The following is a 12,623-nucleotide window of genomic DNA, read 5'->3' as shown; positions in this document are numbered from 1 at the left end:
TATGTACAGTGTCTGACTGATATAGACTTGCACTCCTATGCATTCATAAAAAGGCTAGTATAGTCCACATATAATCACACCATCTAGAATGTTCAATGTTTTGTTGATGTGTACATGCACATAGAGATGGGAAATGACTCAAAAGAACTGAAAGGTATAGCAAATTGAACATGTACGCTGGAGAACTAATTTATTACAGTTCTACTTTGGAAGCAGGATCAACTAGTTTGGAACCTTAGAATTCAGGAAATAAAATGAGGACAGTTTTGAAAGTATTCTTACAGATAGGAAGGAGGATTCCTTCACTATCTCCAATCACTGCTGAAATTGTCCATTTGTAACATTTCATTACAAATTCCTTTCTGAATTTCTCTACTGTCACTTTTGCCATCTAGTTTAGCATTACTTGAAATATTTCTTGTTTCTAACTGGCAATTAATGTCACACCAATTCAGGTTTCGAGTATATGAAATAAAGTAGTAGATTCTCTTCACAGACAAAGCACTGATTTAGGATTGCCAACTCTGCATAAGGTATTCCTGGAGATGTGGGGGTGAAGCCTGGGGAAATCAGGGTTTGGGTAGCTGAGGGACCTCACCAGAGTGTGGGAGTGTCCATCCTACAAAGGAGCCATTTTCTCTGAAGCTGTAATCCTGGGAGATTTCCTGGCCCCCATCTGAAGTGCCAGATTTTCTTCTGCTGCCAAGCATTATTGTTTGTAAAATGGGCCTTCACTCATTCTGTGTGACACATATTCACCCTAAACAGAACAGAAATTTCTTGAAGGTGCAGGGATTCTGCTCTGTATCTGAAATTTTCTTGTCTGCCCATGCTTTCTTTTTTATTTCAGCAGATGACAAGTTAGCCACCAGCACACATAGTTTACCTCCCCCACCCCAGAGGTTCCCAACCCAGCAGCCCACATTGGAACAGCGGGGGGAACCTCCCTCTGCGTCGCCGGCACGATGACATCACCCAGAAGTGACATCATCAAAATGGTGGTGCGCACACAGGGCTGCTCTAGGTGTTTCCAGGAAAACTTTATGGTTTTCCCAGATGCTCTACCCACTTGGGAAGTAAAACTCTATGGCACAATAGGTACCATAGAGTTTTAATCTCCCAAATAGCTAGAGCATCTGGGGAAAAGCATAGAGTTCTCCTGGAAATGCCTAGAGTGGCCCGCATGCGTGCTGTCATTTTGATGATGTCAATTCTGGGTGACGTTATTTCATTGCGCGTGCGCATTGTGCATACACGGATGTCCCCCGCCAGGGCTTCAAGAGGACTTGGCAAACCTGAACATATCCCAGGGGCACTTTGTAGAAAAATAGGTGGTGGAGCTCATTAGCATAACTCATTAAGAACATAAGAGAAGCCATGTTAGATCAGGCCAATGGCCCATCCAGTCCAACATTCTGTGTCACACAGCGGCCAAATATACTTTCTCCATCCCATGCATTATCTTGTAAACCTCTATCATGTCACCCCTCAGTCGACGTTTCTCCAAGCTAAAGAGCCCTAAGCGTTTCAACCTTTCTTCATAGGGAAGGTGTTCCAGCCCTTTAATCATTCTAGTTGCCCTTTTCTGAACTTTCTCCAATGCTATAATATCCTTTTTGAGGTGTGGCGACCAGAACTGCACACAGTACTCCAAATGAGACCGCACCATCGATTTATACAGGGGCATTATGATACTGGCTGATTTGTTTTCAATTCCCTTCCTAATAATTCCAAGCATGGCGTTGGCCTTTTTTATTGCAAATGCACACTGTCTTGACATTTTCAGTGAATTATCTACTACGACCCCAAGATCTCTCTCATGGTCAGTCTCTGCCAGTTCACACCCCATCAACTTGTATTTGTAGCTGGGATTCTTGGCCCCAATGTGCATTACTTTGCACTTGGCCACATTGAACCGCATCTGCCACGTTGACGCCCACTCACCCAGCCTCAACAGATCCCTTTGGAATTCTTCACAATCTTCTGTGGTTCTCACCACCCTGAACAATTTAGTGTCATCCGCAAATTTGGCCACTTCACTTCTCACTCCCAATTCTAAATCATTTATGAACAAGTTAAAGAGCATGGGACCCAGTACCGAGCCCTGTGGCATTCCACTGCTTACCGTCCTCCACTGCGAAGACTGCCCATTTATACTCACTCTCTGCTTCCTATTACTCAGCCAGTTTTTGATCCACAAGAGGATCTGTCCTTTTACTCCATGACTCTCAAGCTTTCTAAGGAGCCTTTGATGAGGAACTTTATCAAAAGCTTTCTGGAAGTCAAGGTAAACAACATCTATCGGGTCTCCTTTGTCCACATGTTTGTTCACCCCCTCAAAGAAATGTAACAGGTTAGTGAGGCAAGATCTTCCCCTACAGAACCCATGCTGAGTCTTCCTCAATAACCCGTGTTCATCAATGTGCCTACTCATTCTGTCCTTGATAATGGTTTCTACCAACTTTCCCGGTATTGAAGTCAGACTGACTGGCCTGTAATTTCCTGGGTCTCCTCTGGAACCCTTTTTAAAGATGGGGGTGACATTTGCTACCTTCCAGTCCTCAGGAACAGAGGCAGATTTCAATGAAAGATTACAGATTTTTGTTAGAAGATCCACAAGTTCAACTTTGAGTTCTTTCAGAACTCTCGGATGTATGCCATCCGGACCCGGTGACTTATTAGTTTTTAATTTGTCTATTAGTTGTAGGACCTCCTCTTTTGTCACCTCAATCTGACTCAGGTCTTTCAACACCCCTTCCAATATTAGTGGTTCTGCGGCGGGCAAATACTTCTCATCTTCCACGGTGAAGACAGAGGCAAAAAATGCATTCAGCTTCTCAGCCATTTTCCCATCCTCGTTCAGTAATCCTTTTACCCCATGGTCATCCAAGGGCCCCACTGCTTCCCTGGCTGGTTTCCTACATCTAATATATTTGAAGAAATTTTTATTGTTGGTCTTTATGTTTTTTGCAATATGCTCCTCATAGTCCCTTTTTGCCCGCCTGATCACAGTCTTGCATTTGATTTGCCACTGCCTGTGTTCCCTTTTATTAATCTCACTTGGACTGGTTTTCCACCGCTTAAAGGAGTCCTTCTTACCTTTTATAGCTTCCATTACTTTGTTTGTTAACCATGCTGGCCTCTTCTTATACCTGTTTGTGCCTTTCCTAATTTGTGGTATGTATTTTATCTGAGCTTCTAGGATTATAGTTTTAAATAGTCTCCAAGCTTCCCCAAGGGTTTTGACCGTATTTACCTTTCCTTTCAGTTTCCTCCTCACATGCCTCCTCATCTCAGAGAATTTACCCCTTTTAAAGTTAAATGTGGTTGTGGCGGTCTTTTTGGGCAACTCCCTATTTATACAAACGGTGAAATCAATAACATTATGGTCACTGTTCCCAAGCGGCGCAATCACTTTTACATCTCTCACCAAGTCTTGGACATTACTTAGGATCAGATCCAGGATCGCCGTACCCCTGGTAGGTTCTGAGACCATCTGCTCCATAGCACAGTCATTGAGAGCATCAAGAAACTCAATCTCTTTTGACCAGAACACATATTGACCCAATCAATCTGCGGGTAGTTAAAATCACCTATGACGACACAGTTTTTACATTTAGCCGCTATCTTTAATCCTTCCATCATATTATAATCGTCCTCTCTCTTTTGATTTGGTGGGCGATAACTAACTCCCATAGTTAAATTTCCTTTTGGGCCCTCTATTTCAACCCAAAGCATTTCTAAAAGGGAATCTAATTCTCTGACCTCAGTCTTACTGGACCGTATATCCTCTGACATACAGAGCCACCCCACCTCCAACCCTTCCCTCCCTATTCTTCTGATATAACTTATATCCAGGAATCACCGTGTCCCACTGATTCTCCTCATTCCACCAAGTTTCTGAAATTCCCACAATGTCTATGTTTTCTCCCAACACTAAACATTCCAATTCACCAATTTTACTTCGGACACTTCTAGCATTTGCATACAAACATTTATAATTTCCCAGGCAAACTAAGCCCGCCACCTCCCTCCTGCCGCCTCAAGACTCTGGCAGACAGTCCATACCGTTTGTCACCATCACAGTGGACAACTCTGATCCGTTACCTGGTAGAAAAATAGAAGCCAACCCTTCATCTCTTTGAGACGAGTCCTCCCGAACCAGAGACATTCCATCTCCTGTCGGCTTTCCCCCAAGATTTAGTTTAAAAACTGCTCTGCCACCTTTTTGATTTTAAGCGCCAGCAGCCTGGTTCCATCCGGAGACAAGTAGAGACCGTCTGTTTTGTACAGCTCCCGCTTGTTCCAGAAAGCATCCCAGTGCCTAACAAACTTAAACCCTTCCTCCTTACACCATCGTCTCATCCACACATTGAGACTTCTAATTTGCGCCTGTCTCTCCTGCCCTGCACGTGGAACAGGTAGCACTTCCGAGAAGGCCACCTTGGAGGTCCTGGCCTTAAGTCTCCCAACTAGCAGCCTAAATTTCTCCTCCAGGACCTCACGACTGCATTTCCCCACATCGTTGGTGCCAACATGCACCACAACCACAGGCTCCTCCCCAGCACTGTCTATCAGCCTATCTACTACACACGTAATGTCCTCTATCTTCGCACCAGGCAGGCAAGTCACCATAAGGTCAATACGTGGTTTTGCCACCCAGCTGTCTACTTGCCTAAGGATCGAATCACCAACTACCAAGACCCCCCCTCTCCCCCTGCCCAGGGATGGTTCCTTGGCGCGAAAGGATACCCACTCACCAACCGAAGAAGAGGTCCCTTCTGAGGGCGCATTCCCCTTATCCTCAGCACGGTGCCCTGTTCCCTCTCGACCCTCACGCTCTCTGGCAGCAACAGGGCTGCCACGTTCAGAGTGGGGCTCATCTAATATGCCCCCGAGAGTCTTCCCCAATTGCCTAACTGACCGTCTCTGCTTCTCCAGGGCAGTCACCTCGGCCTCAAGGGTATGAACTCGTTCCCTGAGGACCAGGAGCTCCTTACATCGAGCACACACCCAAGACTTCTGTCCTGTGGGCAGATAGTCATACATGTGACACTCAGTGCAAAACACTGGATAGCCCCCACCCCCTGCTGGCATTCTACCTTCATTTTATATATATATATATAAACTCTCTTTACGATCTTCTTTAGCATGATGCTTCAAAGAGCCGCAGTAGATCTAGATGATGACGATGGTGCATCCGCTATTGCACCGATGGCAGCCTGTTCAACCTGAGGCGACTAAAGGCACACTCCAATACAATGGAAAAACTCATCCGAGAGCTACTGTTTGCTGATGATGCTGCACTCGTCTCCCACTCGGTATCAGCTCTGCAGCATATGACGTCCTGCTTTGCAGAGGCTGCCAAGCTATTCGGCCTAGAAGTTAGTCTGAAGAAGACAGAAGTTCTCCACCAGCCTGCACCCCAGGAAGATTATCACCCCCCCTGCATCACTGTGGGTGAATCAGTTCTGAAGACAGTCCAGCAGTTCAGCTACCTGGGGTGCATCATCTCCTCAGATGCCAAGATCGACAAGGAGATTGACAACAGGCTGGCAAAGGCAAACCGTGCATTTGGCCGACTGCACAAAAGAGTGTGGAGCAACAAGCATCTGAAAAAAGGCACAAGGATCAATGTTTACAAAGCGGTTGTGATGACAACCCTCATCTACGGCTCCAAATCGTGGGTTTTATACCGTCATCACCTGCGACTCCTTGAGCGCTTTCATCAGCGCTGCCTTCGCACCATCCTCAACATCCACTGGAGTGACTTTGTGACTAACACTGAAGTCCTCAAGCGGGCGGAGGTTACCAGCATTGAGGCACTGCTGTTGAAGACGCAGCTGCGCTGGGCAGGGCATATTTCTAGGATGGAAAACCACCGCCTTCCCAAGATTGCCCTGTATGGCGAACTCTCCACCGGCCATCGAAATAGAGGGGCACCAAAGAAGAGGTACAAGGACTCCTTGAAGAAATCCCTTAGCACCTGTCACATCAACCATCACCAGTGGTCTGACCTAGCCTCAGATCGCAAAGCATGGAGGCACACCATCCACCAGGCTGTCTCTTCCTTTGAGAACGCACGCATAGCTGGTCTTGAGGACAAAAGGAGATTGAGGAAGAATCGCACTGCTACAGGACCAACCCTAAATCAGACTTTTCCCTGCAGCCGCTGTGGCCGGACCTGCCTGTCCCACATTGGTCTTGTCAGCCACCAGCGAGCCTGCAGCAAACGTGGACTATTGCACCCTTCTTAAATCTTCGTTCGTGAAGCCAAGCCGATATATATATATATATATATATATATAAAATATTCAGTCCTCCTTAAATGCTGTTGTTTACGTGGCTCCCCTTCTGGAAGGTCAACTTACCTTATTGGGAGAACAAGAAAATCAGGGATCTGGGTTCCTGGTCCTTAGGAAGCCCCTAGGCAAAGAGCCACAGGCCAAGAGCCCTTTAGCTCTCTTGCCCTTTGGCAAGGCGCAGCTTAAAATGCAAAGAGGCTGGAGCAGACCACTCCTAAGCAATCATCAACAATCACTCTCAATCACTTTCACCTTTAGCCCACTCACCCAAACATACAGCAGTTCCCCAGCTATCACAACTCAGCCTTTTCAGCAGTCACAGAAGCCTCAGAATGAAGTCTTTCAAAACTCAGAAATTCTCAGCAACTTCTCCAGCTGTCTCAGCTTGTCAGAGCTGCTCTGCTCTGTGCTGCTCCTCTCAGGCCTCTCTGAGATGTGCATTAGCATATGCCGCCTCCTACCAGCCAATCCAGCACAAGAAAGGAGAGCCCCAGTTCAGCAGGATCTGCTTGAGCTGGCTAGAGATCCAGCCAGCCCAAACAGGCCTCACTCACCTGGAGCTCTTTTCGGTCACCCCCTCCCACAGTCAAAAGGCCAGCAAGCCACCTGCCACCCAAAATCACATAAGAAGTAAGAAGGGGTTGTGCGGGCTTCTCCGGGGGTTAATGAGGGCTGCTGGGGGCATGGCAAAGCCCCCAGTGGTTGGCTGGTTGGCTTGCCCGCTCTCCTTATCCAGGGATTATTAAGCAACTGCACCTATGGACAAGGTAGGTAGGTGGTGAAGAAGAAGGGGAACCCTCAGAAAGGTTCAGAAGCTGCACTCCTGTGAACTCCTGCTGAATTCAAGGCCTGACATATCGTATTCAATTTGTGATATGACCAGCTGTTTCCCTGATATATTAGTTGTCTGTGTGTAAGGAGATCTTTTGAAATGGGAGCAGTCAAGCATCATATAAGACTGCTGCAGGAACAGAAAAGGAGAACAGCACATCCATTTTATGTGTTCTTTCCCATCTAATATCCAAGGCAATTAAGGAACTGCTCTGTCTACCTTGTCCACGTTGATTACAAAGAAAAAGAAAAGTAATTAGGAGTGATTTTTCCCATATCCAGCCAGATATTCTAATCTGAGTGTTGTTCACTATCTGTTCTTTCTCTACCTACACAAATAAAATCTTGAGAGAAGGTAAGCAGTGAAAGACATTACATTGATTTTCCTGACATTTTAACAATCCACAGCAACCAAAAATTGACATTCACAATTTCAGCAGCAAGGTCACAACAAAGCCTCTGGATCTAGAATCAGGCCATCAATAATACAGAAAAACTTGGTATGGTTGTAAAATTAAGGAACAGATATTATTTAAATAATAAGCACTAAACCATACTGAGTTGGATCCAGCCAGCTTTTTCTGAATTCAATTGTCTTCCTTAGTACAGTTCCTAGCTCTTGTAGCTTTTGTACATCTAGATTCCATGCCCTCTGTAGTCCTTTTTTGGGTGGTTGAAGTGGGCCACAACTTTCTTTTTCTTTAGTAGAAAAGTTGATTTATATTGTAAAATACATTAGTTTTGAGCTCTTAAATATGCCATTGCCCATAAATGTGAGATGATAGTAGCTCTTTTTAATGCATCTCATGTACAGTAATGCAAACATGGGTTAATTTCATTCCAAGTGAGGAAGTAGTTACTGTCAATACCTGAAGGCATCACTCATTAGAATGATGGGTAAAGTGAGTAGTGTTACTAATATTTTAAATTCTATTATGCATCCTTGACTACTGAGGACGTATGCTCCATGATGCCTAGTGCTCTGTGTTTATTGTGCAGCCTTTTCAGATAACCAGGAGGCACATATATCAGTTGCTATCTGGTGCCAGCTTAAGACTTTCCTGTTCTTCCTATTGCTAATAGCTAAAAAGATGCTCCATTTTGCTTGTTTTTCTATTTGGATTTTTAAACATTTTGTGAAGCTTATTTTTTATGTCCATTGTTTTAAACAGATTTTGATTTTTTTAAAAAAAAATTATTTTGGGTCGATAATTCCCAAAATTACAAGCAGTTCCCAAAAGAAATAAAATCAAACAATAGAAAAATCTTACCATGAATAAGGGCTTCTTTCTTGACAGCCCATTATTTTATTTTTTCCCTCTTTTTGCAGGTTGAACCTGCAGATGTTGGTGACGTGTACAAGATTCGGATCACTTGTGATGATTTGCCAGACTTTAAGGGCTGGCATTTGAAGTCTTGTCAGATGGAAGAGCTGCGCACTAATCAGGAGGTGAACTTTGACTGCAGCTGCTGGCTTTCTGTTAGCCAAGAACACCAAGAGTTGGTGAAAGAATTCCCCGCAGTGAAAAAGAACCAGAAACCTTTGCCAGGTAAAAATAGCAGAGAAGACAGGAACAATGTGAGCTTGCTTTTGAAAAGGAATCAGTCAATACAGCAAAGCCAACTATTTGTTAAAATCCCTGAATGCTAGATAAACCACAGTGGCTCTTAAACAGTGCTTCAAAAAGACTGAAAATGCCTCTTAATTAAATAAGGAATGGTGTCTATTCCTGTATCCCCTGCATAACTGTATATGTGGGCCAGAAAGTTATAACTATACCAGTTAAAAGATAAAGCACATAATCTGGAGTAATGTAAGTCATTTTGGGTAAATTGAGCACTGGATTCTTCTGCTTATCTAAACTTAAATTGCTGAAAGGATTATTACAAATTATTTCCTTCTATAATAAAAAATATTTATTTCTCAGGGTGCTTCAAAACGTTTTACAGTTGAGATCCACTGAGTTTATGTACTTAAGTTAAACTGGACATTGTGAACTCTAAAGCCACATAAAGCATATGGACTGTAAAATTTCATTAAGTCCTATTATAAAATAACAAGCAGAGGACCTGCTAGGGCTTGGAGGAGGCATGTTATTTCCCACCCCCGTTACTCTTTCCCTTCCCTGAAAGCCCCTAGCTTCTCCCCTTTTCCTGCTGTCTTCTCTCCTTCCAACTTACCAGCTAACCTTTTTTTATCTGCCCTGTCTTCAGTTTTTCCTCCCTCTGGCAGTCTCTCCCTGGGAAAATTCTATGTTTGCTATGTTCAGTGCTAGCTGCCAGGCTGAACCTAGGAACTTGCAAGGTCTTGTGAGGGATGCCTCACTTCCCCATATCTCCATGTACTACTTCCTCTTGCTCTTCTGCTGGTAGCTCACACATCCACTCTCTTTTCCTATTTCATTGTCTCCTTCCAAACCACCAACTAACCAACCTACTTTTTATCTGTCCCCATCTTCAGCTATATGTTATTTATTTATTTCATTTATACCCCAACTTTTTCCATGATAGGGACCTAAAGCAGCTTACAATCATTCTCTCCCCCTCCATTTATCCTCACAACAATCCTGTGAGTTAAGTTAACCTGATTCTGTGTGTAGGATTGCCAGGTCTGACTCAGGAAATACCTAGGGACTTTGGGGGTGGAGCCAGGAGACTTTAGGAGTGGAATCAGTAGCAGGGTTGTGACAAGTATGATTGAACTCCAAAGGTAGTTCTGGCCATCACTTTTAAGATGACCACACTTCTTTTAAATGCCTTCTGTTCATTGGAAATAATGGAGGATGGGGGCACCTTCTTTTGGAGCTTGTAGAATTGGATACCCTGGTCCAATCTTTTTGAAACCTGGGAAGCCTTTTGAGGAAAGGCACTATATGGTATGCTGGAAATTTGGTGCATCTACCTCAAAAAACAGGCCCCCCCCATGTTAGCCAAAATGCCCTCAAAACGAGGTTGGGGAATTGACAGGTGGGCACCTGGCTTAAAAAGGATCTTTTAATCTATGTATACAGGATACTCGTCCAGAAATTATTGCTCAAAATTACCAGGGACATTAATTAAATAAAAACAATTAAAATTTATTCCAGAAAAATATAGACATACATACAAGATAATAAACTCATAAAACATACATACAGTCCTAAGAAAAATAGAGAGAGATTCAGAGACAACACAAGGATGGAGAAACAGGGTGATAATTACCGATCATAGTCTTCAAGGAAGGCTCCAATGGCGACTAACGAGGACTAGGGGGAGGGGACCCTCAACTGAGCAGGAATCGGGAATGTATCTAGACAGCGGAAATGGGGTACTGCTAGATGCACACCTGTGAGGAGCTGGGTCACAGGTTATAAGGACTACCTTGAGCCCTTAGGGTGGATGACGGTGGTCAGCTGGTACATGGGTGGATGACGGTGGTCAGCTGGTACATGGGTGGATGACGGTGGTCAGCTGGTACATGACCTCAGAAAAAGGGGTGGATGACGGTGGTCAGCTGGTACATGACCTCAGAAAAAGGGGAGGCTCTGCAATGGCCATAAGGGCTGGACTTATGCAGTAGCCAATAGCCAGTTAATTGGCGTTCCCTGATTGGATGCTCATAGCTAGCCAATGAGCAGACTTGGCCTTAGTTACCTGATTGGACTTCGAGGTAACAATGGGCCAAGGGGGAGGCTCCAGGATAACCATTAAGGGAAAGAATGGGAAAAATTGTTAAGGTGGGGGGTACTTAAGTCTATCAAACTTATCTAAAAAGGGGACAATAGATGGCCAAATTGCTACCTAGGTAATACCCAGTCTATTCAATGAATCCACTCTCAAAGGCCTTTTGCTAATTGAAATGAAGGCTTAGAGAATGGCAATATAGTTGTGGTTTGCTAACAATGGCCACTGAGGGCATTTGTTTCTTAGGTTTTCAGAAGTATCTGTCTTGTCTGTTCATGTTTCCAGCCACCAAATTAAGGATTCACAGATGGGCCACATTGACAATTAGATATACAAATAGGAACCCTCCAGGATTTGCAGGAGACATATCATTTCCCCCTCCTCCATTATGCCCACTTTTCCTTTGCTGAAAGTCCCCATAGCCTCTCCTCCCTTTTCCCTGCTTCCTCCTCTCTTTCTAGAGTTGCTAACCTTTAGGTGGGGCCTGGAAGTACAACAGATTGCCCAACTACAGAGATTAGTTTCCTTTTAGGGTTGCCAGCTGCAGGTTGAGAAATCCCTGGAGATTTGGTGGAGCTCTAGGAATTTACTAACCTAGAAATGGCAACCCAACCTCCTTCCCACCCAACAATCATAATACCTTTATCTGCCCCCTCCATCTTTTCTTTAATGATACTATGCAACTCATCTAGGCCTTAAGTAATGCTGCACTAAACAAAAAAGCTCCCAACCAAGGGCAGCCTCTACCTAGGAAAACTATGGTCCAGTTGTAGGTTTGCCAAGTCCTGCCTCCTCCATGACAGGGGTCTTTGGGGGGCATTCCTGGAGGAGATTGGGATGTCCCCAATGTGAAGACATCACACAGAAGTGACATCATCACATTGGGGACTGGTGTCCCACATGCCTGAACTCCAAGCAGTGAATTCACTGCTGGAGTTCAGCCCCCACCCCCTGCCCCCGTTTCTTGCAAACAGCATTCAAAGAGACCCTTTCAATGCTGTTTGCAAGAAGCAAGGGCTGTGCATGCCTGGACTCTAGTGGCGAATTCATCTTGGAGTTCAGGCTTGCAGCCAGCTGCTGCTCCCCCCCCCTTCTCCAAGATTTAAAGAGTCCTCCAGCTGATCCATGGGCCACATGCTCTTGTGGATCAGCCAGAGGGCCTTTAAATCTCTCAAGAGGGAAGGAGAGTGGGTACTGGTGGTCACTCTTGGGGTAGGACTTCCTCAGCCAGTTGGCTGGCAGCAGGCAGGAGCCCCTCAGCCCACAAAATTGGGGGATCCCCTGCCCCCACTAGGGGACCTGGCCCAATGGCTGGCACCACATGACTGAACCAGTTGTATGGTGCCAGCTGCTGGGCTAGGCCCACTTCCTTGGTGAAGAATCCTCAAACACTTGTGAGGTAGCGTCTCAGTTCTCCCTATATCCCTTTCCCCCACTATTTCCTCTTTTCTTCCTCCTAGCAACCCCATGCCCTCACCTCTTTCACTGCCATTCTCTCCTTCTCAGCCATTCACCAACCTACTTTTTATCTGCCTCACATCTTCAGGCATATATATTATTATTTATTTATTTCATTTATACTCCACCTTCTCCACAGTGGAGATCAATGCAGCTGACATTATTCTTCACTCCTTTTTACCTGCAAAACAACCATGTGAGATAGGTTATGTTGAAAGTGTGTGACTGGTTCAAAATCACCCAGTGAGCTTTTACAGCAAGATGGGGAATCAAACCTGGGTCTTCCAGACCATGCTATGAAGCTCTTACCACTAGACCACACTGGCTTTCATCGGGTCGCTTCTATTGAATAGTAGCAAGCAGTCA

At 44.9% G+C, this 12,623-nt stretch overlaps 1 protein-coding gene across 1 annotated transcript in view; it reads left to right on the top strand.

Moving 5' to 3' along the window:
* The window catches only part of LOC132575529 (lipoxygenase homology domain-containing protein 1-like), a 33,324-nt gene that overhangs the window by 15,861 nt on the left and 4,840 nt on the right, over positions 1-12,623 (top strand). Inside the window, exon 3 of the mRNA XM_060244342.1 lies at positions 8,467-8,686. Within this exon, the coding sequence (XP_060100325.1) occupies positions 8,467-8,686 (220 nt within the window). The remainder of the gene's footprint in view (positions 1-8,466; positions 8,687-12,623) is intronic.

This window comes from Heteronotia binoei, chromosome 7 (assembly GCF_032191835.1).
Source record: "Heteronotia binoei isolate CCM8104 ecotype False Entrance Well chromosome 7, APGP_CSIRO_Hbin_v1, whole genome shotgun sequence".
Classification (NCBI taxonomy): Eukaryota; Metazoa; Chordata; class Lepidosauria; order Squamata; family Gekkonidae; genus Heteronotia; species Heteronotia binoei.
The sequence above is the reverse complement of the archived record's forward strand: the minus strand, read 5'-3'. Positions and strand labels throughout refer to the sequence as shown.